This window comes from Thermomyces lanuginosus (genome assembly GCF_041956635.1).
Source record: "Thermomyces lanuginosus strain ATCC 200065 unplaced genomic scaffold VTN49scaffold_32, whole genome shotgun sequence".
NCBI classification, from domain to species: Eukaryota; Fungi; Ascomycota; class Eurotiomycetes; order Eurotiales; family Trichocomaceae; genus Thermomyces; species Thermomyces lanuginosus.
In genome coordinates, this window is record NW_027192366.1 from 186574 (window position 1) to 212207 (window position 25634).

At 51.2% G+C, this 25634-nt stretch overlaps 13 protein-coding genes across 13 annotated transcripts; 6 read left to right on the plus strand and 7 right to left on the minus strand.

Moving 5' to 3' along the window:
• Positions 1-723: 723 nt before the first annotated feature.
• Positions 724-2307, plus strand: VTN49DRAFT_4819 (uncharacterized protein; the record flags this gene model as incomplete). The annotated part of the gene is made up of 10 exons (XM_069412807.1): positions 724-804; positions 864-895; positions 971-1056; positions 1123-1284; positions 1341-1363; positions 1432-1469; positions 1525-1665; positions 1723-1972; positions 2039-2208; positions 2274-2307. 10 exons carry the CDS (start codon positions 724-726, stop codon positions 2305-2307), a joined length of 1017 nt encoding a protein of 338 aa, XP_069266738.1.
• A 241-nt stretch (positions 2308-2548) lies between these two features.
• Positions 2549-4582, minus strand: VTN49DRAFT_4820 (uncharacterized protein; the record flags this gene model as incomplete). Its single annotated transcript, XM_069412809.1, has 8 exons — positions 2549-2909; positions 2967-3280; positions 3329-3578; positions 3633-3911; positions 3972-4082; positions 4136-4241; positions 4323-4391; positions 4540-4582. The coding sequence occupies 8 exons, from the start codon at positions 4580-4582 to the stop codon at positions 2549-2551; spliced, it is 1533 nt and encodes a 510-aa protein (XP_069266739.1).
• Positions 4583-4628: 46 nt separating this feature from the next.
• Positions 4629-4886, plus strand: VTN49DRAFT_4821 (uncharacterized protein; the record flags this gene model as incomplete). The annotated part of the gene is made up of 1 exon (XM_069412810.1): positions 4629-4886. One exon carries the CDS (start codon positions 4629-4631, stop codon positions 4884-4886), a length of 258 nt encoding a protein of 85 aa, XP_069266740.1.
• Positions 4887-5087: 201 nt separating this feature from the next.
• VTN49DRAFT_4822 (uncharacterized protein) lies at positions 5088-6118 on the minus strand (the record flags this gene model as incomplete). Its single annotated transcript, XM_069412811.1, has 4 exons — positions 5088-5243; positions 5312-5496; positions 5553-5735; positions 5797-6118. The coding sequence occupies 4 exons, from the start codon at positions 6116-6118 to the stop codon at positions 5088-5090; spliced, it is 846 nt and encodes a 281-aa protein (XP_069266741.1).
• Positions 6119-6600: 482 nt separating this feature from the next.
• On the minus strand, positions 6601-7403 carry VTN49DRAFT_4823 (uncharacterized protein; the record flags this gene model as incomplete). The annotated part of the gene is made up of 2 exons (XM_069412812.1): positions 6601-7254; positions 7323-7403. 2 exons carry the CDS (start codon positions 7401-7403, stop codon positions 6601-6603), a joined length of 735 nt encoding a protein of 244 aa, XP_069266742.1.
• Positions 7404-7677: 274 nt separating this feature from the next.
• Positions 7678-9141, minus strand: VTN49DRAFT_4824 (uncharacterized protein; the record flags this gene model as incomplete). The annotated part of the gene is made up of 1 exon (XM_069412813.1): positions 7678-9141. One exon carries the CDS (start codon positions 9139-9141, stop codon positions 7678-7680), a length of 1464 nt encoding a protein of 487 aa, XP_069266743.1.
• A 2513-nt stretch (positions 9142-11654) lies between these two features.
• VTN49DRAFT_4825 (uncharacterized protein) lies at positions 11655-12557 on the plus strand (the record flags this gene model as incomplete). The annotated part of the gene is made up of 1 exon (XM_069412814.1): positions 11655-12557. One exon carries the CDS (start codon positions 11655-11657, stop codon positions 12555-12557), a length of 903 nt encoding a protein of 300 aa, XP_069266744.1.
• Positions 12558-12574: 17 nt separating this feature from the next.
• VTN49DRAFT_4826 (uncharacterized protein) lies at positions 12575-13098 on the minus strand (the record flags this gene model as incomplete). Its single annotated transcript, XM_069412815.1, has 2 exons — positions 12575-12726; positions 13020-13098. 2 exons carry the CDS (start codon positions 13096-13098, stop codon positions 12575-12577), a joined length of 231 nt encoding a protein of 76 aa, XP_069266745.1.
• A 226-nt stretch (positions 13099-13324) lies between these two features.
• On the plus strand, positions 13325-17469 carry VTN49DRAFT_4827 (uncharacterized protein; the record flags this gene model as incomplete). Its single annotated transcript, XM_069412816.1, has 8 exons — positions 13325-13420; positions 13481-13569; positions 13627-13914; positions 13971-14417; positions 14466-15182; positions 16017-16346; positions 16415-16527; positions 16586-17469. The coding sequence occupies 8 exons, from the start codon at positions 13325-13327 to the stop codon at positions 17467-17469; spliced, it is 2964 nt and encodes a 987-aa protein (XP_069266746.1).
• Positions 17470-17499: 30 nt separating this feature from the next.
• Positions 17500-19135, plus strand: VTN49DRAFT_4828 (uncharacterized protein; the record flags this gene model as incomplete). The annotated part of the gene is made up of 3 exons (XM_069412817.1): positions 17500-17653; positions 18415-18743; positions 18821-19135. 3 exons carry the CDS (start codon positions 17500-17502, stop codon positions 19133-19135), a joined length of 798 nt encoding a protein of 265 aa, XP_069266747.1.
• Positions 19136-19616: 481 nt separating this feature from the next.
• VTN49DRAFT_4829 (uncharacterized protein) lies at positions 19617-20432 on the plus strand (the record flags this gene model as incomplete). The annotated part of the gene is made up of 2 exons (XM_069412818.1): positions 19617-19845; positions 19906-20432. 2 exons carry the CDS (start codon positions 19617-19619, stop codon positions 20430-20432), a joined length of 756 nt encoding a protein of 251 aa, XP_069266748.1.
• Positions 20433-23445: 3013 nt separating this feature from the next.
• On the minus strand, positions 23446-24023 carry VTN49DRAFT_4830 (uncharacterized protein; the record flags this gene model as incomplete). Its single annotated transcript, XM_069412820.1, has 3 exons — positions 23446-23528; positions 23594-23721; positions 23764-24023. The coding sequence occupies 3 exons, from the start codon at positions 24021-24023 to the stop codon at positions 23446-23448; spliced, it is 471 nt and encodes a 156-aa protein (XP_069266749.1).
• Positions 24024-24065: 42 nt separating this feature from the next.
• VTN49DRAFT_4831 (uncharacterized protein) lies at positions 24066-24555 on the minus strand (the record flags this gene model as incomplete). Its single annotated transcript, XM_069412821.1, has 3 exons — positions 24066-24154; positions 24199-24338; positions 24473-24555. The coding sequence occupies 3 exons, from the start codon at positions 24553-24555 to the stop codon at positions 24066-24068; spliced, it is 312 nt and encodes a 103-aa protein (XP_069266750.1).
• Positions 24556-25634: the final 1079 nt, after the last annotated feature.

A 25634-nucleotide genomic window follows, 5' to 3' on the forward strand; every position in this document is an offset into this window, starting at 1 on the left:
AAACTCCTGGGAGCTTTTGGGTCTCCAGAAGCTCGGACCAAAATGATACAATTATTGCGCTGACGAACTATGTTGATTACGACCTTAGATCCAAGGCCAAGAAACCCTATACCAGTAAGAGACAAGGCGAGGAAGAGGGCAAGATGATTATTCAGAGCCCAAATTTATGTCCGTTGGTCCTGAACCCAAGCATCTGGCAGCTGCCTGTAAGAAGTTACAAGACTGCCTACCGTGGACTCGGGGAAGCAGGGAGGGGTGTGTCCGGCAGCCGGTGATTGGCAGACGGACTGACTTGCAGAGGGTCGTGCAGCTCCAGCGACCAATCCGAGCAAGCCAGAGCACCGTGAGCCTGGTTGAAGCTGAAATGCTGGACTCGCTCGAGCCCTCAAGCCAGTTGTAGGAGTGGGAGCCAGCACGCTGGATTTCGCTAAGACTAAGCTAGTAAAAGACTTCTCATACGTTCTCCTAACCTACATCGCTGAATAAGATTGTCCGTCTCTTCGTCCTAGAAGGTATAATACTGAGCCGGGGTACCGACCGAGCGCTGGCCACAGAGAGACAAGGTTAAAAGAGCTTGTGAGCTGTTGCGACCAGCTCTTGTGTACTGTTCGAGATGGTCCTGCTCACAATCACGCACTTCGTACTCGTATATTCATAGAATATTGGAACCTGTGATCTGTCAATCATCAATCCTCCCGGAACCAACCCGAAGATTACTTCACAATGGCGGCACCGTTCTCGAACAGACAGACAACATCCACCACCACCAACCATGCCCCGGCCAACGTTGAAGTGGACGCCTCGGTACGATATCTCAGCTGTGCGGTACGTCAGGGCACGCTGCTTACTTAGGTCGCACACAGTATGAGAATGACGAGTCTTATGGCGATCAATTGTACGTGATTCATATGACGCAATGACACTCCGGATCCAAAAAGCACGATACTCACGCATGTCGGTTTGCATACAGATCGTGGTACAGCGCCTCGCTGACGTCGTCGGCGCTCGATTATCGCATTGAGAACGGCCGTCGGTACCATAGATTCCGCGATGGGTGTACGAGCCGACCTCTTCTTGCCCGACCATCCAAGATTCGTAAACTGATCGAATACACTTTTCTAGCATACCTGCTGCCCAACGATGAACGAGAAAGCGACCGCCTAGATATGATTCATGAGTTGTTTCTTGTGCTATTGCACCGGAAACTCTACCTGGCTCCGATCAAGAATCCGCGGCGAGTGATCGACCTCGCGACGGGGACAGGTATCTGGGCTATCGATTTTGGTATGTTGGCTTGCTGGGCTTGGCCGACACAGGATGCGGATGCTGACTCATGGTAGCGGATCAACACCCCGAGGCTGAGGTAAAGAATAGTGCTATCAGGAACGATCCAAATGGACAGAATACTGAAACCGGACCTCTGTGTTGTAGGTGATCGGTTGTGACTTGAGCCCAATCCAGCCGACTTCGTTAGTCCGCCCTAAGAACTTGTAGTCGAGTCGCTGAGCTAACGAGATTTGGCAGGGTACCTCCAAACTTGAAATTCCTGGTGGACGATATTGAGTCGGAATGGACATATGGGAGAGACCCATTTGACTATATCCACGCGCGATTCCTAGCCGTCTCGATCAAGAACTATGGAAAGCTGGTCAAGCAGTGCTATAAGTATGCAAATGCGGAGGCCTTTTCCCTGCTCTCGCTCTTGGCTCTAACGGCAAGCAGATCACTCAGGCCAGGCGGCTGGGCTGAATTCCAGGACTGGGACGGTTACCCCCTCTCGGAAGACGGTAGTCTCGATGGTACCGCACTCCAGAGGTACTTCAATGAAGTCTATGGGGCATTCGCGGAGGCCGGTGTCGAGGTCCGTCCCGGGCCCAAGCTGGAGCAGTGGTTGAAGGACGCCGGCTTCGTGAACATCCACGTGGAGAAATTTGTTGTTCCCTTCGGCGTCTGGCCCAAAGATCCCCATCTAGTCAGTTCCACTCCATCAAATGTAATGTTCAATCAGTAGTAATCCAGTGCTGACCACTTCATACAGAAGGAACTCGGCGCCTGGAACCAGGCCCAGGCTGAAGCAAGCGGCTTCGAAGGCCTTGCCCTCGCCGCTCTGACGCGGTATAAACAGTGGAAAACTGAGGAAGTCATTGTTCTGGCTAGTCAGGCCCGTGCTGACGGCAGGAGGCGCGACATTCACTCGTTATTCCATTTGTGAGTATTCCCGTAATTTACGTAGTACTGCTCCTTGACATGGAAGCTAATCACGAATGACACAGCTACGTCGTCTACGGCCAGCGTCCTGAAAATTGAAAAGGGATATGATAATAAAAATGTATAGTATAGGTAATTTGTATACGAGTTCTCATTGTATATCCCAATGGAACATGAATGATATTAATGCTAGAAATCTCTGGGTATTCATCTTTTTCTCTAGTTAATAGATAGGCCGATATTAATATTGCTTTTAGTCTCCCAGCGGTTACCCAAGAAGAAAGTAAAGTCATGCAAATAATGCAGGGCTGTCGTGGAGAATTCTGATAAAATGCTAATTCTATTGCTGCTCCTGGGCGTCGACAAATTCATCTCTGTCATCTGAATCCGTACTCTTTCGCCGCTCTGAAAGTTGACTAGACGTTGAGTTTGTCGGTTGCAGCGGCGCCATCATCGATGATTCAGTCGCGGACCGATGAGCGTCGTCGTCGCCAAGAAGGTCACCCTGCTGTTTAGTAGGAGCCGCCGTTTGCTGTGTTGTTATAACGTGGTCATTGTCAAAGTCGATGAGGTTGTCGTTTTCATCAGCACCCCGCCCTGCTGATTGCGGGACGTCAGGTCGGCGTGAGGCAACTTGCCCGTCGACAATAGGGGTGATGGCAAGGATCTGGTCATGGACTTTGCTGAAATCTTTGTGGTCGCTGAATCCAAGATCAGCGGAACGAGCAAGGCCATGATTGAACCTAAGCGATACTTACATCTCCGCATTGATGATGAAATCCAACCCCTCTTCACCCTCTTCCGAACCCCCTGGTCCACCGCGAACGGGCCGGAAGAGACGTGGCTGCCACTCAATGCCCTGTTCGGCACGTTGGGCAGCCTCTTCCCGTTGTCGATCTTCGATCTTGGTCTTTTCTGCCGTGGCAACATCGTGATCCCGCGCGAGAAGACCCTGCACGGTGCTATACCAGAGTTTTTGGGATTCTCGCTCGCCTTGCTGCTCGAGCGGCCGCGTCCGCGGCGGCGTGTGTTTGGCATTTGTCGCATCAAACAGAAGCTCTCGTTTTCCGGTCTGTAGTTCTTAGCATAGCATCGTCAAGAATAATTGCTCAAGTCTTACCGCAAATTCCTTCAGGTACATTTCACCGTTCCATAGACCCGAGATCTCATAGTATACCTCTCCGGTTTGCTCGTTCTTGATCGTGCCTCCGATCGCATTGTAGGTTCCGGAAAAGTATCCCTTTGTCTTGAACTCGATATCGGCTACCAGGTTATTCTCCGGGCACCGCACGAAGCTGTGATCTCCAAGTTCATACTTCATTTTCCCAAACAAAATCCCCCGCGCATACATATTGGGCTGCGTGAGGAAGCTGCACATCGTCGTCAGTATGAAATCAGAGCAAAACCAAGTCGGTACTACGCACTATCTCTCGCCCTTTTTCGGATCTTTACCGCGATTCAATAGCCGCAGAACGGCAATGCCTTCCATGATACTGGCGGCCGAGTTGCCCAAGAACTTGCTCCGCGGCTTCAGAGTCCCGTCTATCCGGATGTGATGCTCCGGTGCGATAAAGAAATAGCTCGACTTTGGAGGATGATGTGAGGTTTGTTCGGAAATGTAGTAACCGCGGGTGCCATCTTCATAGTCCCAGTAGCAGGTGTAGGTCTCACCAAGGATCGGATTTAACGGTTTCTTCACGCCCCTACATGGCCATCAGCGTCATCCTTTTTTTTTTTCCTCCAACCTCTGGGTCTGCACGTACGGCGGTTTGATGTGCCACCCACTCAAATAGAACCGGATCACAGCGACGAATCGCTCCAGAGGATCGTCGATCTCGGACATAGGTAGCAACGTCTCGGGATGTGCCATGAAACTAAACCGGCTTGGTGAGCGACGCGCTTTGTCCCCGATTCTCAAAACACGTACTTTGTGATCCTCTCTAGCATCGAACGCGGCTCCAAAATAAACGTCGGCAGCGTCACGCGGCTCAGGTCCGCGCCAGGACGGAGCTGCGAGATGATATGGGACAGGACTGCAGTCGAGGCATCAGCACCACGATGACAGCTTGTGGTCGGCGTCTACGACGTCGCCGGTACTGGACGATATAACTCACCATTGCCCTGTTCCGGCTCAACGGTCTCATCTTCTAGGCCCGAATGTTCATCACCCGAAGATTTGTTGCCTGTTTTGACGCCCAGCGGTTAGCCACTGAGCATTCAACGCATCGTACGTTTTCAGATAGCATTTTCCACTCTTTTTTTTATTCAGCATACAGTGAAATAACAAGATCGACTACAGACACTGAGTGACGGGGTTCCGGGGATTCTTACTCAGAGAAGAGCGGCGATGGGCATGGGCTGTTGGGACTGGCATAGCTGTTGAACTGGGCAAACGACGACCGCAATATTTCGACAGAAATATGACAGCGAGGAGTCGTCGAAAGAAGACTTCAGGGAACGAACGACGAACGCAGGCAGCCGGTTTCTCACAGCGTAAGCGTCAGCGGCTTTTACACTGGGCACCGATCACCGGGCTTTTGGGCCAAGAACGCGGAGGGGAAAAATTGCGGCAAAAGCGCGATCTCACCGGAGGGGCTCTTCGTGCAGCTGTGGGAAAGGCGAGACCATCGCAGCTTTGTGGATTGACCGCCGCATGCGACAGACGGGGTTCGAACTGATTTTGTTTCCTTCCTTTTTACTGCTTGTCTCGTGGTGGGCTGAAAAAGTGATTTCTAGTGACGTTGGTCCGGTCGCCTATGACGCACACTCGTCTTGGTTCCTCGACCGTTTACAGGTCCAACCCCAAAAAAACAACGATTTAATTTTCCTACTCTACAGGAACTCGAACAAAGAAATCTACAGGTCTACAGGTCTAATCTCTAAAATGACTCGCCTCGTCGGACTCTCTCAACCAGCGGAACGTCCCCTTCGGTGACTTCTCGAACGAACTCCGGGTCCGGCCGGTACAGCATCACATGGAAGTGCTCGATGGCATGGATCGACTTGAGCGATCGCCAGTTCTTGAACCAGATGACCTGCGGAGGCGGTCAGAGCTGCACTAGCATTGTTGCGCTCGTCCATGAATCACTCCTACTGCACATACCTGGTCGGCAGGAACCCGGCTCCGAAAGGTTCGATCGACGTATTCATCAATCTGTCTGCGCATCGGATCGGTGAGGTCTCCGGTGTCCGGGTCTTCATCCAGACCGAATTTGGTCCAAACGACTAGGTGAACGATGCCCGGTTCCAGACCGTATGGCCAGTCGTTGTATAGGATCTTCACATCGTCTATATCGGGTTAGCCGCTCTAAGAACAGAAACATCTTCTGTGCCTTTGCACCTACCGTCATATTCAAACGGCCGACCGCGCGGAATCACATTCTCCGTGTTCCGATCACCCCAGCGTAATCGTTTCTCCAGCACAAATCCCATCACCGAGCCATACTGTTGCTTAATATGGTGCATGTACTCGAGATACCGTCGCAATTCGGAGGGCACGCGCCGAAATAGTTCGATCCGGTTGGATCCTATTGGGTCATTTAGCATCCGACCGTCAGCCACGACACACGAAGGATGCGGAGAACATACGGACTATCTCTTTCACCTCTTCCCAGCTCAGTCTTTCAAACTCCTCGTCGGGTGTTGCCAAAATGCCTTTGTTCTTCTCCGAAGTATCTCGTAGCCACTCGGGGCATGTCTCCGGCCATTGTTCACGGGGCACATTCACCAGCCAGTATGGCAGAGGCTGATCATGTTGCTCTCGAGGATGCGATAGTGAGACATGGCCATTCGCCCCGTTGACGCGTTGATGGGGTTTGGTCACTTCCTCATCGACAAGGGTGAATGACATCTGAGGCGTTGGGGCTTCTCTGTGCTCGGCAACGTAAGTTCCCGATTCCGTATGCGGCATGATGATAGATCACCGGCCGACTGCGAGCGTTCCACCGCAATCCGGGGAAAGCAAAAGCTCTCGAACCACTTCAAAACATGGTTGTAGGAGTTAAATACTAAGATAGAATGTTCAGACTGGGGCAGTGTTTGTGGCGATCCATTCTCGATATTTCCGTCACAGTACAATGATGAAGGGGGCCGAGTGGAAATTCACCGCTCATCCGTAACTTTCACTAGTAAACAGCTGAGCTCTGCCAACCATGACATTGCTTCATCTCGTCGGATGAGGAAAGGCGTCTCTTGAGCATGACAGAGGGCGTTCCCCTAGTCAAAGCTCTCCTCAAAAGAGATTGCAAGCTCTGGCCTATCGGAGAAAAGCCCGCACAATAACGTGCAGGGGTAAAACTCCAGCAGATTTTCTGGAATGCGAGTTTCTTTTCTTGTTCTCCGGAAATAGCTACAAAAAACCAACATATTCATCATTAGGTGAGATTTTTGATGCTACGCCCTCAACCAAGCAACCTCTGGCCCATCACTCGTAACCACCTTCACCCCAGCTTCTTCAAACTCTCGTAGAGCCTGCTCCCACCCCGCGCCGGGATCAACGCACTTCGTCGCATCCGCAATCACCCAGCTCCGGAACCCCGCGCGAGCAGCATCAATGGCCGTGTACTTGACGCAGTAATCCCCCGCGATGCCCACGACAAACACATCTGTCACGCCGCTTTCCCGCAACGGTTTCCGCACATCCACATTCACCGACTTGGCCGCCAGCTCTGGATCGAGATTCCCAAACGCGTCACTGAACACCGAGTACATTTCCACGCGGGGGTCCATCCCCTTGCGTGCGTAGACGTTGATCCGCGACGTGTCGATCTCCGGGATGACCTCGGCCCCCGCCGTGCCGGCGATGCAGTGCGGCGGCCATAGCCGTTGGAGTTTTGTTTCATGCTGCTTGCCAGGTGCGGGGTTGTACATCTCGATATGGGACTCGAAGGGGATGTTGTTCGGCGCGGGGTGGTTGGTCGCGAAGGAAATGTGGTTCTCGGGGTGGTAGTCCTGCGAGGCGACTCGAAGGACGAACCCGGGCAGCGCGAGGAGGGAGTTGATCAGCGGGGCGATATCGCGACCACCGTCGACGGCGAGTGAGCCGTTCTAGATGAAAAAAACGAGTGTTATTCCTACAGTATTCCACTGAATAGGATCACAGCCGCGGTACACACCGGCGGGCAGAAATCCTCCTGCATGTCCACGACGATCAGCGCGGGAACAAAGTCGGATGGTTTCGACACTTCCGACGTCATGATGGCGCCAGATCCGTATGGTTGGGCGAACAAAAAGTACGACTTATGAATGGCATTGCCCTGGCTGTCAGATAATCTATGTATGTCCATACCACGTGACTCGATATCAACGCCCTGACGGCGGAGTAGATACAGGACGGACCGATTGATGACTATGTACAGGATGTCGAAACATGCAGCCAGATAATTCTACCCGAATTCCCAGTAACGCCAGTTCCTTCAGCCCATCAAACCCAGACGCCAGACCGCAGTGCCTCGACCGAGAGAGCAAACCTCACGCGTATAACTCCCCTCTCGTCCCCAAACCCCTCTCCAAGTCCCGTCGCCGACTGCTCCGTGCAGTCGTGCTCATGCCCGCGCCATCCCGGTCTTCGCGCTCCTCCTCCATCTCCTCCTTTGCCTCCTCCAGCTCCTTCTCGACATCCTCTCTCAGGCCCAAAATATCCGGCGGGATGAACTGCATTTGCACACTGGGCGCCCCCTTCATATACCGCAACTCCTCACGGATCGTATTAACCACGTGTTGGAGATACGCCTTAGAATTCTTATTTTCGATCTTTCTCATTTCAGAAAGCGGTGGGAACAGACTGTAGTCGGGCCCAAAATGGTTCCGGAAAGTAACGGTATCCGGAATCATTGGATCGATCTGATCGACGGCATCGATCAGAATGGATGTTTCGTGCGCCCAGGCACGGGAGACATTGCGCGGCGTGTAACCCCCGCCACCGAGCACAAGAAGAGGAATGCCAAATGTCTTTGTGTACTCGACACACGCACCGTGGCCGGTGATATTCAAGTTGAAGCATCCCAGTCGGTCGCAGCCCAAACTATCGGCCCCGCACTGCAGGACAATCGCTCCCGGCTTGTAGGTCTCTACACAAGAACCAACAACGTCTTTGAAGAGTTGAATGTAGGCTTCATCTTCGATCCCGTCGTTGAGAGGGACGTTGATGGCATGATGGGCGCCGGGATTGAGCGGGTGGGTCGGCCCGGTACTGTCGAGTGCGCCGGTCCCTGGGAAAAAGTTGTCCTTATCGTATTTGTGAAAGGATACAGTCAGCACACGATCGGTCGACCAAAAGGCCTGCTCAACACCGTCCCCATGATGCACGTCGATATCAATGTACATGACTCGGGCGTGATGGCGCAGAAGCTGCAAGATGCCCAGAACGATGTCGTTGACGTAGCAGAATCCGCTAGCTTCGGCCTTTTTCGCATGGTGTAGACCACCTGACCAGTTTATCGCGATCTCTGACTGCCCATTAACCAGTTTTCGAGCGGCGTCGACCGTGCCGCCGGCGTAAAGGGAACAATAGTTGTACAGGCCATCGAAAATCGGACAATCATCACCGATATTGTATCCGGCGATTCTCTCAGACTGCTCAGCAGCCTCCATATCGGCGGGGATCACTTGTCGCAGAAACTCGAGGTAATCCTCCTTGTGGAACTCGGCCATCTCCTCGAAGGTCGCGGGACGGGAAAGATACAGGTCCATGGCATGGTGCATGCCGTATGCCATAACGAGCTGCTTCGTCAGGGTAAGACGCCAGGGTTTCATGGGGTGCGACTGGCCAAAGTGGTGGCCCTCCACGGCCGGGTTTGCGTGCCACGACACGCGATAGCCCTTGGGTCTGGCAATGCCATTGTTGCGGCGTTCGCGGGAAGTTTTTTGATCAACGGTAAAGGTGGCCGTTCGCGGCGGAGCGGTGTACTCTTGCACGATAGACGAACGTGCCATGTTGCGGTTGCGGAGTCGATGGCTATCTTATACCGCGCGCATGTCGCATATCGAGACGACGGTCTGCGATTCACGGCTTCGACGGCGGAGACCGGGTCTGGACATGATTGACCAGGGCCTGGAGATCAGGGCTTTGGCAGGTGGAGACCTCCATTTTTTCTTACTTTATTGGTTTTAGCTTACGCGTATTATTCATTTCAAGAATAGTTTAGGGCTTAGGGCTGAAGGTTTAGAAAGTGGAAACAACGAACGCGTGATTTAGATTGACCTTGAGAACATATGGCCGAGATTGCATGGTTCATTCATAGGGCGGCTTTATGATAATACAAGGGCATGCCAGCCTCACACCCAGCCACGTACGGTTACTACTACTACTACTACTACCTACCCAGCTAGGCTATTTTGCACCCAATGCTCGCTTTCAGTCAAAGAGGAATCACTTGTGGTTTTGATGAGCATTCCCGTGTACATACTCTAGTTATAATAACCTACCAGCTTACAAATGAAGCGTACGAGATCTGTGCCTGATCTCCAAGCCAATCTAGTATACCAGACGAAGGCAAATCTCCGAATCTCAATTATCGAGCCACAACGGGTGCACAGCGGACCTTTCGTGTGCTGATGACATGCATATGATACCAACCGCGACAGGTGAGGCACCATGATGAAAATGATTCCCAGACCGGCGGTGACGCCGTTGACGGGGACTCGTGGCCTCCACACGGCAGATGGGCATTGTATGGCGTATGCAAAGCCCGGAGTCGTCATCCGTCGGGTTGCAGACGTGGCAAGGGGCAAGGATGGTCGGAAGCGTAATGGGACGAATCTTTTGAATCGCAGACCCAGAGGAAGTTACTAACCAACATGCCGATCAATTTCATCCTGTATGGTTGTATAGTGGAGGATGAAGCGAGCTTGCTCGAGTAATATCGGGTTGGCCCGCAGTTCTGACTCCAACCCTCAGGGAACTCCGCCGCGGTCTCTCTGGGTTTTAGGTCCGGAGTACATTAGACCACACCGGCAACGGATTGAAATGGTTTACAAAGGATCCCTCGCGGAATTGCGGATGCTATTCGTTCCTTTGTACGGAGGACGGAGTCCTTGCACTACATACGAGTGTGATCAGTCCAGTGAAAAGAAGCGCATTCTGATGCCTCTGACCTCTACCACTCTTATGTTATTAATCTTATATTATTACGTATAGTTATACTGAACCGCTGCATTGCAGTCGCAAACCTGGTCATCTTACTACTCGTAATTGATGACCCCCAGATCGGTGTTAATCACTGGCTCCATCATGTCATGCCCAACGCCCCTAGCCACGTCAATCAGTGGACACCTGGGATCGGCCTCCTCTGTCCTCCATACTATCGTGGTAGATCAGTGGCCGATCATTACTGCAAATGTAATGAGCCAGACCGACTCCCACACTTGTCGAATGTGCAGCCTGATTCTTCCTTTCGTGACGTTCGCATGATTTCATCCGCTCTGCGGCTCAAGGGATCCTGGCCAGGCTGCAAGTTACGAGACTGGCTCCGTCACTCCGTACGGTGCTTACGAGTGCATAACGCCATAATTACTGAATCGGGCGAGTGGGCTATTTACTGGATGGTTTTCACCAATCAGATTTCGCATTCCCAGGACTCCGTACTGGGCCATACGTTTTATCCGTAACAGGTCCGATCGCTTGGCTGCACTGACCAACTGCCCCGGCCTGCTCCAGGATCCGGACCCCTTGATCAGCATCGCATGGCATATCGCAATAGGAAATCGTACTCCGGACTCTGCCCCTGACCGAGTCTGCCCTACAACCGGACCTCAAACCACATCGTATAGAACAATGCAAAGAAAATCCGAGAATTGGGCTGAACAATGTGATATTAACGAAACGAACGCTCGACCGGAACGAACCACTTTCCAGAAACGCAAGTGCTGAGCTGGAAACCGCCAAGAGCCAATCACAGCGCGCCATGCAAGAGCCCAGTGGCACGGGGTGCTTCTAGTCAGGAACCGCTGTCGTACTGGGCAGGTCCCCTGACCGTGCCAGGGCTCGATTCTCCTGATTGGCCCTTGGCGACAACATGGTCCCCCGACAAGGAAAATGTCTAGACGCTTTTGAGATCAACCTGCAGCCACTCACGTCGCAAGATTTGCCTCGCCGTTTCTAAGTGGACCACGGTGGCATTGGACAAGCCATGACGGGCGGCGGTCTGGAAATGAGCAAAAAAAAGTGTCGCCATCCCCTAAAGTACAGGTGCCTAAACGAAACCAAAACCCCAAGACCCTAAAATCAAATCAGGGCCTGGCCAGAATCTTATTTCTCCCCTTTAAGCCCGCGTCGCCCCCTCAAATATCGCCTTTGCCGCAGACTCTTTCAGTCTTCAGCTCGACTCCGACCCCCTTTCGCTCCTTTCAGTCATCCGGGGCTTTTTTTCCTTTTCCCTTCGTCGCTCTCTTTGAATCCCGCACAGCTCCTTCAGTCCTTTCGAGTCAAAGAAAAGTTCCAGCTCAAAATGCAGATCAAGAAGTCTGCCGTTCTCTTGTCCGCCCTGGCGGCCGGCGTCGCCGCCCATGGCCATGGCCATCAGCACCACCACAAGGAGCGCGCCGTCGGCGACACCGTCACGGCGACCATCAATGGCGAGGTCGTCACCTGGAAGAACAACTGGGACGGAAACAAGGTGGTGAATGTGGACCAGGCGGATCACCGGATCCCCGTCGAGACCGGCTCGTCGACCAGCTCCGCTTCGAAGCCCAAGGCCACCTCGGGCAGCTCCGCCGCCAACGTCTACTCCACCGCCTTCGGTGGCCGGACCGCTCCCACCGGAGACTACATTCACTACTGCGGCAACGTTGGTAAACCGTACGGCTCCAACATCATCCTGGTCAAGCCGGAGGACAAGGACAAGTTCGACTACACGATCGAGATGGACGGCTCGCTACTGGACGAGCCGTTCGAGGTTGTCGTCTGGAACAAGTGCGGCCCGACCCGCGAGCTCAATGGCTTCTTCCAGAACCCCCCGCCGCTGAATTTCACCTTGGAACCCGGCACCGTTGAGTACGTTGCGCTGGACAAGGACACTCAGGGTGGCTTCGCTGGTGCTCCGGGTGCCGTGCCTCGTGACCAGTGGGGCAACGTGAATGCCCTCTGGGGTGAATTCGACTTCGGCAGCGACCGCAACAAGGGCTGGAGCGGCTACGACGTTTCGGCCATTGTGCCCCAGAACAACAAGATTTCGGAAGTCCGTGGTCTGAAGATCTGCGACTCCGAGGACAAGGACTGCTCCATCATCACCTCGAACATTGCCGTCGTCAAGAACGCCTACGAGGCCAAGGACCACGCCATTGGCGGCATTGGTGGCAACAAGCCTCCGGGCCCTCTCCACCTCAAGGCCATCTTCAACTACAACGAGTAAATTTTGCTCGTTGCCGGTCACGGTTGTGGATTGTCCCTTGCAAAGCTTTGTTTTAGGATGGGGTTGTTTGTCTTTCGCTTCATGTTATTGTCTTGTCTTTTTGTACATTCGTCCGCAAAGGGGCTCTCGACGTACATAGATACCACACCCGGAGCGTTCTGTGTGCCACCTTGTTACCTTCAATAAATATTGGAGCTACTTCTTTTCTTTGTATATATTATTGAATGTGTATTTGATTGGGTTATGGACGATCCTGATCCTCCCCTGCGTGCAAGTAATGTTATCTGCGCTGAAACCGTCAAGACTAATCTCCATCTTAACAGGGGGCAGTTCGGATGAACGAAACAAGATTCCTGGCCTTTTCCATGGCATTACTTTTCTGTTCTGAAAGATCAGGTACCTTGGGGGCGATATCGATAACGACTAGCCCTAACCAGACTAACTGGCGAAGGCAAAAGGTACCTTGAAGACGAACTATCCACAGACGTGATGGTGAAATCTCATTGCCCGTGGAGAGAGGGATTAACCATCGACAAATCATATTTGTCGTATTGTCAGCAAAAAAAGAGAAAATGGCACCAATTTCAATACCATCAGGCTCAGTTTCTCTCATCAACGGACTCGGTACCTTGGTGGCTCGCTTTCCCCCATTGTAGCTCGAAGGAGCCGTAGTATTTAGGGCAAGCATCGCGCACAATGGAGAGTACTTTATCAGAGGATATTGATCCAGAAATTCGAGGGTCCGGATATCGGAAGTGGTAGCAATCATGGAACAATCCCAAGCCCAGAGCAAGTATGGCCAGGAGAAAGACGGCCAAACAGGAGTGAGGCGGCTGCCTGTAACGCTCTTGTCGGGCTTCCTGGTATGTTTGGGATGCATTTGATTATCTTTTCCCTGATCAGAGAAGCTGAAGGCAGACCAGGGAAGCGGCAAGACAACCCTACTGGAGCACATCCTCAAATCCCCCGATCACGGGCTGAAGATTGCCGTCATCGTCAATGACATGAGCTCGTCAGTGAGATCTATCCTCTGAACTTCTGCGGGCATCAAACTCACCGATGATTCCAGACTCAACATCGACGCAGCTCTGATTGCCAACCACAAGGTATCACAGACAAAAGAAAAACTCATCCAGCTGCAGAACGGCTGCATCTGCTGCACGCTTCGCGGAGACTTGTTGTCGGAGCTTGCTCGGCTGGCACGTTCCAATGAAGTCGACTATGTCGTCATCGAAAGCACCGGAATCAGCGAACCGATGCAAGTCGCGGAGACGTTTACCTCCGAGTTCAGCGCAGCCATGATGGAGCTTGGGGAGGAGAATATGGATGAAACAGACAAGAAGATACTTGCAGAGGTGTAAGGCCTGATACCTTTACGAATCATATACACCTGTGGTACTGATTCATTGCTAGGGCGGAACTGGGCGGATTGCACAAACTTGCCCAGCTGGATACGACCGTCACAGTTGTTGACGCCTTCAACCTCTTTGGAAACTTTGATACAGCTGAATTTCTTTCGGACCGGTACGGTAACGAGGTCACACCTGATGACGAGCGGACAATCTCGGACTTGATGGTTGATCAGCTCGAGTTTGCCGATGTATTGATCATCAACAAGATTGAAACAGTCGATGAGAAGACGCGAGCACGAATCAGGGAGCTGATTCGACAGCTCAACCCCGAGGCAAAAGTTCTCGAGACCAGCTATGCCAAAGTCGACGTCAAAGAGATCGTCAACACCGGAAAGTTCGACTTTCTCAAGGCCGCCTCGGGTGCTGGATGGCTGAGAAGTCTGCACGAGATGATTGTTCGGGACACGGGCGTCGGGAAACGCGTGGCACCGAAGCCAGAAACATTGGAGTAAGTTTCTCATGCAGGTCTAAGACAGCAAGTTGCTGAACAAAATAGGTACGGCATCAACAACTTTGTATATACGGCTCGTCGTCCATTCCATCCTCGTCGCCTGTTTGCGCTACTCCATGACAAATTCATTCTCCTACAGAATGCAGAGCATGAGGAAGACGGTGACGAGGAGGAAGAAGACAGCAAAGATCGCATGGAACAGGATGAGGAGGAAGAGGAGTCTGACGACATTGAGGACTTTGAACAACCCGAACCCGCTGTCATCTTGGCAAATAAAAGGGCCCATCCAGCATTTGGACGAGTCCTCAGATCAAAAGGTTTCTTCTGGCTTGCGACCCGGCCCTGGCAGTTTGGAGAATGGAGTCAAGCCGGTGGCATCCTCACGGTCGGTTGCGGAGGACCATGGTTCGCCGAGGTTCCCCGAGACATGTGGCCAGAAGACCGGGATATCGTTGCCTCTATTGAGCGAGATTTCCGGGAACCCTGGGGAGACAGGAGGCAAGAAATTGTGTTCATTGGGGAAGGAATCGATACGCAGAAGGTGACTGATTGTTTGGATGATTGCCTCTTGAACGAGGAGGAAATGCGTGACTGGGAAGCTGTGATGAGAAACACAGAGCTGACCCACGAGGACAAGAATGAAAAGCTGGCGAAGATGTGGGAAGATGGATGGGAGTCCTGGCCACCGTTTGAGGTTGTGGATGAAGATGGCATGGACGTGGACGAAGACCGTCCCAAGCATCGCATTAGCGAGCATTTAGGGCATGCCCACCATGGTCATGACCATGTGCATCAGCTAAAGAGCCTTAAGCAAACCGCTGTGGCATGAATGTTTAGAGTTGATGATAATGCCAGACAAGTTGACAGCAACCGCGAGAAAACACTCGAGCATCTCTTATTCCAAAAGGTCTCAAGTTGGAGTCTCCAGACGATCTTCGATAGGAACAATTTGGGACGGAGTTTCATTACCCATACTCACTTAAACTATGATTGAAGACCCTCAATTTCGGCCAATCGTTGGTTTTGACTCCTGGTAAGTACATATCTTGTGGAACGGGCCGTTCCACCCACTCAGTTGCAGAGCTACTTACCATACTCCGCGTATTTACGGTCGCTTAATTGATATAATGCTTAGAGTAGTAAGATGGACTGCCAGATCCTTGTTGCTGCGGCTGAGACCCAATAACTGATCTATTACCTGGGGGGGGGCTAATTGTACAGTTGGCCTCCATGCTCTACTAGAGAGAGAGCTTTCCCTGTCACAGTGCATTGATATTCTCTTGTCTATGTATCTTACCAACATATTCAATTCTAGGATAACTAGCCTAAGACTCAGGGTCTAGGGTTATTGCGACCAGCTTGCGTGAAAATATGCCTTTCTTCTCCAAATTCAGATTGCGCAGGAAGACTCGAAAAACGGCAGTCTCCAGAGACAGTGTTACTGCTCCTGCAGCGGCATCGAGCTCGAAGGCATCCCTTTCTGGCAATGCTCAGAATGCTACCACAGGAAGCGCGGCTAAGGGTCTCCAGGCGAGACTGTGTCTGCTTCGTCCTCTTCCTTGTCAACAAACCCTGGTCCTAAAGCAAGCACTACAGAAATTACCATTCCTCGGCCCAAGATGAATTCGATCTTTGGGCTCGGGCATTTGATATCTTGCTGGCTTGGGAGTCCGACCTGGCAGGCGACTTCGCGAAGCATTTAGCGTCATTACAAGACGGCCCGAAACCCTTATCGCCAAAATCAGTCGAGTCGTTAGTGACACGCCTCCTGGATGATCGCGACAAGAAGCAATGGCGAGTCTCTCTTCTGGGAAAGGATGTCAAAGTTCGAGAACAAGCAGAAAGGCTGGTCAAATTTCTTATCTGGTCCGATTCTATAGTCTCGGCTGCTGTCAGCCATGGTCTGGCGTTTCGCTGGTTCTCCCGGTAGGTTAATCCCAGCATAACAGGGTGACCCGTGCTGTGTCGAATGCTGACCATATACAGCTCATTAGTAGCGGTGCGGCCACAAATGAGTTCATGCTGAAGGGCTTGGATTCCCTTTGTCATGTCCAGGTGTACTGGCAGATTGTGGAAAAGACGCATTGCAGCCCTCACGTCGTGAAGGGTATCAGGAGTTTTTAGAACCACTTTCAAAGCTCTATTCGCACATACTCGAGTACCAGGCCCGAGTGATTTGTCATCTTTCAAGGGCCCAGCTCTCAAGGGCTTGGTAGAATGTTGCCGGTGCAAGCGATTGGGAGGGAATGTGACAAAAGTCGAGAGCCTGAGTGTGAGATACAGTGGATACATTTCTCCGCTCGAAGCAGAGGAGGTTCGGAAGAGCAGGGACATGGAATTGCGAAAAATGCAGGAGTCGCAGATCATCCTCGATGAGATTCGCATAATCTTGGAAGAAAGCAGGAGACAAGCCCTGCAGCTCAGCGATGACCAAAAGCAGAGAGAGCTTTTGGAAGATCTGTCTTCTGACTATGAAACCTACAAAGACTTTAACCCGCAAAGGGTGACAGGGACATGCAAGTGGTTTCTCAAGGGCGACAGATTTCTCGAATGGAGGAGTAGCGACTCTGGCCTCCTTTGGGTTTCTGCCGGCCCTGGCTGCGGAAAATCTGTCTTGTCGCGGACGCTGATCGACGAAGGACGACTAACCACGAACATGACAACGGCGACTGTCTGCTACTTCTTTTTCAAGGACGGAGATGAAGACCGCATGTATGCCACCAATGCTCTGTGTGCGATACTCCATCAACTTTTCACAAGCGCTCCTACCAGTGGCTTGATTCAGCATGCGCCGCCCAGTCACAAGAATCATGGAGGAAATCTAACAAAAAAAAATTTCCCTGAGCTGTGGCGAATACTCATGAACTGTGTCAAATCTCCGGATGCGGGTGAAATTGTCTGTGTTCTCGATGCGCTGGATGAATGCCATCCCGATGGTAGGCAGCAGCTCCTCAGCAAACTCAGGGATTTTTACCAGCAGCACTCGCGGACGTCCAGTCTACGGCCAAGGCTCAAATTCCTAATCACCAGCCGTCCGTACGATGACTAGGTAGCGTCATTCGATAGATTTTCTCAAACAATGGCTTATGTTCGATTTGATGGCGATGATAAGGCTGCTCAGATCAGCAATGAGATCAATCTAGTGATCGACGCCAGAGTGAACGAGACTGCCAGAGATTTCGGGGAAGATGACCGTCGAAAGATTTCTGAGCAGCTCAAGAGCATGGAGCACCGTACGTATCTGTGGCTGCATCTCACCTTCGACATCATCGAGCATAGCCCAAGTGACTACAGCAGACGGTCAGACGTGGAAGCACTTCTTTCGGACCTGCCTTCCGAGGTCTCAGAGGCATACGAAAGAATTTTGAAAAGAAGCAAGAATGAACATCATACGGAAACTCTTCTCCAGATGGTTCTGGCTGCTGCACGCCCATTGACAGTTGATGAAGCGAACATTGCTCTGACGCTAGCGTCGAAAAGGGGGAGACTTGATTCCCATGCCGAGCTGGAGTCCAATATGTGCCCTAGAGAGAACTTTAAGAAACACCGTCAAGAGTCTCTGTGGCGTTTTCATCAGTGTTCATGAATCAGAGCTGTCATTTATTCACCAGATGGCTAGAGAATTTCTGCTCCATCCGGAAAGGAAGCGTGAATGGCAGGGCCGGTTTGACATGGCCAAATCACACGGCAGGATGTCAATGATCTGTATGGAGTACCTGTCCTATCTGGATGATCAAATGCCAGTCTCGCAAATCAGACAAAAATTTCCGTTCGCGCAGTACTCTGCAACAAATTGGATGGAACACGTGAAGCCCGTCGAAACCGAGGAGGATGTACAAAAAAGCATTTGGATCTTTTCCTTCATCGGCAGACACCTACAGAGCCTGGGGTCTTCTTTTCGACCCCGACTGGCCTTTTCTGGAAAATCCACGGGAATCTAGACCTATGGCAAATCCATTGTATTACGCATCGCTAATGGGCCTCCCGCGGACAGTGGAACCCCTGTTGGAAAAAGGCGTTGATATCAACGCGCACGGTGGCAGGTTTGACTATGCAATTCGCATCGCTTCTCTTCTAGGCCACCAGAGGATTATCCGGTTATTATTGGAGACAGGCGCCGATATCAATGCGCAGGGTCACAAGTTTTGCAGTGCTCTCCAAGCTGCTTCTGCTGAAGGTCACACGGAGACAGTGCGGATTCTATTGGAGGCAGGGTCTGACATCAATTTGCGGGGTGGCGCGCGATATAACACCGCGCTTGGAATCGCCACTGAAGAGGGTCATAAGAAGGTTGTGAAGCTGTTACTGGGGGAAGGCGCTGATGTCAATGCACGAGGTGGTGAATACGGCACTGCCCTCCTGATGGCTTCCCTTCTGTGTCACAGGCCTTAGTGAAACAGTTGTTGGACAGAGGTGCCGATGTCAATGCACAAGTTGGACACTTTGGAAGTGCTCTCGAAGCTGTATGTTATATCGGGGACAAGAAGATCGTGCAGCTTTTGCTGGACGGCGGCGCCGACATCAACTTACCAGGTGGACACTATGGAAGTGCTCTCCAGGCGGCTTCCTCTTCCCATAAGGAGATCGTGAAATTGCTGTTAGATAGAGGTGCTAATGCCAACGTACAAGGTGGATATTATGGAAGTGCTCTTCAGGCTGCCGAACAAGAGGAGATCAGTCAGCTTCTTTTGGACCGTGGCGCTCAAAGGATTTAGTAGTCTGTGAAGGGTGATCGCATACGTTGATTGTTACAAAAGGCAACATCGAGTCATCTGGGTATCTGTTATTTCTGTCCGCATGCTCCCGGTCATTCCAGGCGTACTGTTCGACAGAGGGAAATCATCCTAATTTTATGTCATGGGCTGTCAAGACAAACAACGCATAACAGCAAGTTGTAGGATCAATCTTTCGTGTATTCATGAGATTGCATCAGTTGAGAGAGTTGAGCACAACCAAGTTCAACAGTGCAAGTCGTAAATCCATGGTTTATCCCTATCTTTCCAACCAGTCCCAAATAAGAGCACAGCTCAGGGACATATCCTTGCGGGCAATACAGGCGATGCGAATAAATTGGGCGCTGTTCACGTGACGTCAAGAACGGGGTGTTCGCGACGGACGCGTCTGAGAAGAGCTCACTCGTCGCTGAAGCAGACTACCTATGCACCTCTCTCCTTCCACCCTCTACACCCATCCTCAATGGCTCCCATCCGAAGATATCTTCGTATAAGCAAATATTCGGTTCTGGAATGTCGAATATATCTAGAGAACCCATCGGATAACCGCTGGCTGCTTGATCCTCGAGACCCCAAGCTCCCAAAAATATTCCAAGCAATAAAACCCCTTGTGCTGCCGAAGCTACGTGAAGAGAATGAACGCGCCCTAGCCAAGAAGAAAAGCAATCCTGTCAAGGATGTTATTACAGAGGGTACGTATCGCGTTTCAGGATACTTGTAGAGATGTTTGATCAGGCTGAGCGAGGGCCCAGATGATTTTGAGGTGGCCATCTTCCTACGGGAGTCTGGCACGAGGCATTCGCTGCTAGCCAGGCATAAAACTTTCGGAGGAACCGGGCGCATCAAGAGCAATTCGACCAAGCTCACAGGAGAAGATTCATCAGGTGCCGCGGAAGTTTCACCACATGTCCTTGTCGAAAGCGATGAAGAGACGGCGGGGATACCGACGAGTATACCAGAGAGCCTCACCGTGGATGACCAGGACGACTCGAGCAGGAAGCGTCGTCAGCCGCACGGCGACGCGTCTGAACGATTACCCAATAAACGAAATAAGACGGACGATGGTATATCAGAAGAAGATAATGCCCAAGATGACAAGAAACTCCCGTTTACGACGCAATATGAAGGATTCAGCATTTGGGGGTGGGTTCTGTGCCTGCTGGTTACTCGCAAGGACCGTAGAAAACGTCAGGAGAGCGTTCCCTCTGTGGCGACTAGCCAAGCATTGATGGAAGAATGGATATCAACGCAGGTTCAACCTGATCTGGAAGAAGAGTGAGATAAGCCAGATAACTTTGATAAGTTGCCTTCAGGTATGGTAGAGGATGAAACAAAGGCTGGTTTGGGGGCCAACCAGGGTCATTATGCAAGAAAGCGAAATGTCAATCAATTTGAAACACCAGTTTTCAACTTTGAACCGACTTTTGGCGTCAACTGCGGCTACTATTACTTTGTGACAGGCTGACAGCATGTCAACAGGGACAACGGGGCCCATCAGATTTCTGGTTGAATGACTCTTTGTTGGCCGAACACATGCCGAAACACCGATGCCGTTCTGCCCTATGCAAACCTTAACCGAGAGCCACGTGGCTGAGTGCCGGGGCATGAGTGCATTGTTATGTATGCAAGAATAAACTGCACGTGGTTTTGACTTTACTCTATGCAATTTGGTCCCTCTTTTCTTTGTTGTAGTATGCAGTGCGTCCGGGGTCAATGGACGTACTCAGCCGCCTGCATATACCCTAGATAGGGGCATGCATGCGATAATAATTCAAGCCGGTTACTGGCTTACTGATAGCGATTTCACCTCGCAATGCTCTTGGAACATGCATGTCGAATCATGGTGGACATGGGGCCCCTGATTACTCGACATTCTTGTTATGGACAAACAGGCTGTAGTCGTCTGCTTGTGATGAGGATGTGCATGGGACTCCTTGGAAGCTGAGCCGATCGACAGCCAAGTTTCTCAACGCCCCAGAACAGACCCTGCAGCGTAGGGCTCTTTGTTCCTTGCTTAACCCCCCTGTCGGGCACGGAGGTACGGAAGAGCCTGCACAATCCTTTATGCAAGACATGCTGATTGACAAGTCGATGTCGCCGTGGATTGATGGCAATTAGGCCAATTGCAGTGTGTGAATTCCACGTGGGAGCGGAGGCTAGTTTAGTGTTGGTCACTTTTGTGGCGAAGCTCCATCGACGGACCAATGGGAACTGGAAGCCGATCCTATTTTCGGACGAAGAACCGAATGTCAAATCTCGCAACCCCTGAAAAATTTCCAACAAAGATCCGGTTTTACGAGATTCGATCAAGTGCGAAATTTTAGGCCGCTTATCATCATAAGGATCACATGGGACCTGACTCGTACAAATCCATTCATTCGATGAGATTAAAATGTGGCAGGATCTGAATAATTCAAATCATCCGCTCGCTGATGTCCACTCGGCCGACCATCAATGGCAAATATAGGACCTGGAAATCAAGGGAGACAAAGCCGATGTCAGATGTGTATTAAGAGAACCTGAAGTTAATACTACGCGACATTATTCGGCCGGACCGTCGGAATAGTTCTCCACGCTTGTACAAACTACATACACCGTACGATGTACTAGTGAATTGCAGGATCTCCGGATTCCGGACGGACCGACGTCACTGCCGTTCGGGACTCAGATTATGTATGGCGGACAGATTTGAGCCTCAATCTCGGTATCTTGCACCAGGCACACCCCCGAGCTGTCAGAGAATTAGTGCAGGCACAAAAACGGATGCATATCGAACCTGGTTTATTCCGAGGGAATCATGAAACACGGCTACAAACAGGAAAGGAAAAGAGGCTCTTGGCTGGCATCTCGATTGTTCAATCTTACATCATATTCGGTTTAGGGTTGCAGTCTTGCCGGACGACGCCAAGTCATTGATGTCATCGATTACCTACTGGGGGCTAGCCTGTGAAAATCAACCTGGTCAACTGGACTGGCCCTGGGTCATTTGATGTCAACTGTCATGCGCTCTGTGGTCGGATGGATTTCCGAAGAAAAGAATAATATCCGAAAAATTGACAATCATGCATGCATAAGTAGACCGTATGATTCTCTCGTCTTCAATCGATCAGGACAGTGCGTACATAACTAACTCGGTAGTTCGATAGAATTTTCTGATTATTCCGAGAAGCCGTTTAATCGAGTTGTTCTCCACAGCACTGTGCGGTTCGGCATTCGGGCTTGATGGAAAGGAGCAGAACCACGGGAAAGGGGTTCGGCTCCAGCGCTAGAAGCAATCTAGAAGAACCTGAGACTTGGAGAGTGGACGGGTGGGCTTGCTCGTCGTCGTCATAGAGCCATACTCACGGAAGCAATGAGGTGGAGCATAGTTAAAGGGGGGGCCCAAGATTCCCAGAGGAACAACAACGGCCGGAAGACTGGCCGAATGAATCCATCGGCCGTCGGTGATGGCAGAGGTTACAGAATGAAGCACCTGCTCAAAACCCACCGTAGCTTCCACCGTAGCATGATTCAGTTTTTCAGAGAGAAATGCATCAATTTCATGCTCGGGATCCGACCTTGTCCAACATGTTACATGTACCCCGTCCCTACATAGAAAGCAGTCAGTATTGGCGAATCGCTGGTCCAGCAGGAATCTGCATGCAATTTAGAACCAGCTGCTCGCATCAACGGAAATGCTCGTATCAGTCCTCGTTCTTGCTCATATGGTCTAATCGTGACTCAGCGGAAATCGGCAAGGTCATGATTCATGAACCAACCCAAAATGAACTTAAACTCCGTTGGTCAAGGGTAAGTTTTTCCCAAGATGGGTAAAGTACGGAGGCCTCCGTACCAGAGGCTCCAGCCTAACTCCAAGAACTCCCCATCAGCCTAATTAAGGGAGAGCCAGGTTCCAATGCCTTGGGCCAGTGATGTGCGCATCTCAGGCCAAAGAATCCTTGGCCCATGCTCGTGACAAAGGCGATCAGTCCCAAAGTACAGCTCCAAGCCACCAACACTGAGAAATTGCAAAACCCAATTGGGTTAGCTTTTTTCTCCATCGGACGCCGGAAGTCGCTGGTAACCTAAATCCTTGCAATGCGTTGTGGGCACGGTGCGCTGTAGTGAGAAGGGAGACGAGCTCAATTCCTCGAGTAGATTAGGCAGACATACATGATAGATTGCAAGCTTCCCGTGGACAACGGGCCCTAAGCGGCTCAACGGAAGATTTGAATGGATTTCTATTTTAACCTGGCATATCACGAATCCAGGGGGAAGCAACCCTTGCCAAGTTGCTGCGCCGTTCCCGGTGTTCAGTCTCCTGAAATGCCAATGCTTAGGAGCCACTGTGGGGAACCGTTGATTTCATACGGGTCGAGGCGTGTGGATTTTTTTGCTGTTTCGTCGTCCTCGTTTCAGAACAAGGCAAAGGTGTTCTCAAAGACCTCAAGGGATAAATACCGCAGCTCTCGCCTCTCTCTCCGGCTTGAACATCAAGTTTCTCTTCTACAAAGATCTCTTCTGATTGCCCTCGTGCTCTCTGAGCTTGACCGTACATCTCTAGTCTACCTAATCTCGACCATCTCGAGCTTCAAGTTCCAACCCTCTTCCATCCCACTTAACTCTCTCACAATGCCGTCCGCTCAGCAGTTCCCTCCCTGCCCGGGCCCTCCGCCAAAGGGTCCTCTCCCGCCGACTCCCAAATAAATGACGAGCCGGGAGTAATCATGAACCTCATTGGCATCTCAGCTGGTCTGAGTGCTAATCCGATCGACGTCTTGTTACGAAGCAACAACAACAACAACCGCTCACCAAGTCTTCCATCAATGACTTTCGGCATCTTACGGACATTGGCATCTTCCGGCATCATCTGGGTTCGGGGTTGAAACATTCAAATGCGGGACTTTTCCTTTTTGTCCTATTACTCAATTTTTTAATCGTCCTTCCTTTCCGCTTCCGTTGGCGACTCCGGTGCCTTGGAACCGACGACGAAGCGCACGTGTCTCGATTTCGCGCCCCCGGCTAGTACGAAAAAAGATGAACGGAGGCTGAGCACGGCTCCCAACTGGTCAAAATCCGACAGCCTGATTCGTGCGGAGTGATCTTTTTCGGTTTGCGCGGCCATTCAAGCGCCATCGACATCACGTGGACGGCATACCCCTGCTCTTCCAACTTCTTACCCCTGCTCGATCTCTTACCTCCGAACCTATCGCCGTTTCACTAATCCGAGATGGGCTTGTCAATTGCGGATCGCTCTGCCAGTTTTGAGCCTAGTTGCTGAGGGGCAATCCATGAGGCTGGGGCTGATCATCTGATGTCAACATTCTTGTCGGTGCCTACGGCAGACGGGTGTGGTCAACGACTTGGGAATAGTATCGGTGCCGTTTAACTTGTTTGTATTTCATTCGTCTTCGTGTCTGCATTAGGGTCGCCTCAAATAATGGCTCTGTGAATGATGGATATACCAAATTAATAGAAACATTTCACATATTCATTTCTGATCCTAAGAACTCCGTATGCGTATCTGCTGATCAATCAATCTGGCTTTAACTTATTGTTTACAACATCCTCATAACTGTACATGTAAGCTGCAGTATAGGGTTTGCCGGCGAATCGTTGCATGCGGACCTTGCATGAGGGGGCTCCTCAAGATTGCATCACTAGGGATAGTTAAGCTGAGCTGCGGCCCTGACTCTTGCAAAGTTTAAAATTGGAGATTTGGAAGAGTGTTCCTGGACCCTAAACGCAATGACCTCTCTCGTGAGTCATTTTAGTGACGTATCGCCTGTCTTTTTAGCGCGAGTTCCAAGACATGGCAAAAGGAACTCATTTTGACAAGTGAATTCTGGAGCCGCTCGCGAATCGCGATGATGATGTTTCTCGGCTCGAATGTTCCCCGCAGATTTCTCACGCACCACTTCGTATAGGTACGTCCGTGCGCAAGTTGCTAGCAAGATCTTTTGGAACAACACATGAGGCTCTATACGAGTACTTGCTCGATATGGAGGAATTGCACAGGGTTGAACCGTTGAGGTTTTAACCGAAGCATTGACCAACTCCGTATGCACTCCTGACAGCGTAACTCTGATCTATCACATCTGTGTCATTATGACATAGTAATCCAGTTCAGCTCATGCTGTGGCTGGAATCCATATCCCATATCCGTACTAGGGATATACTCGTAATCCTCCGTGTTTCACTTCCTTTGGGTAACAATCAGAAGCTGCAAGGCTCATGATATCGCCTGACTACCTTCAATGTACAGGATACATTTGTAGATATCCATTGTTGCAGGGGTAGTGATCCTCCCGCAGCCAGGGAAATCTCCCCAGAAATTGGTCGACAGCAGGGTACCTTGGACCCTAGGTAATGTTACTTTCTTGGCCGAATCACCTTGTCTGAGCCATCCTGCCTGCATTGATGTGCGCAGGAAAGTCGGTGAGTCCACCGTGTCGGCGATCAAGGGTTCGTAGGGACTTGTCGAACGGCCCTCTCCCATAGC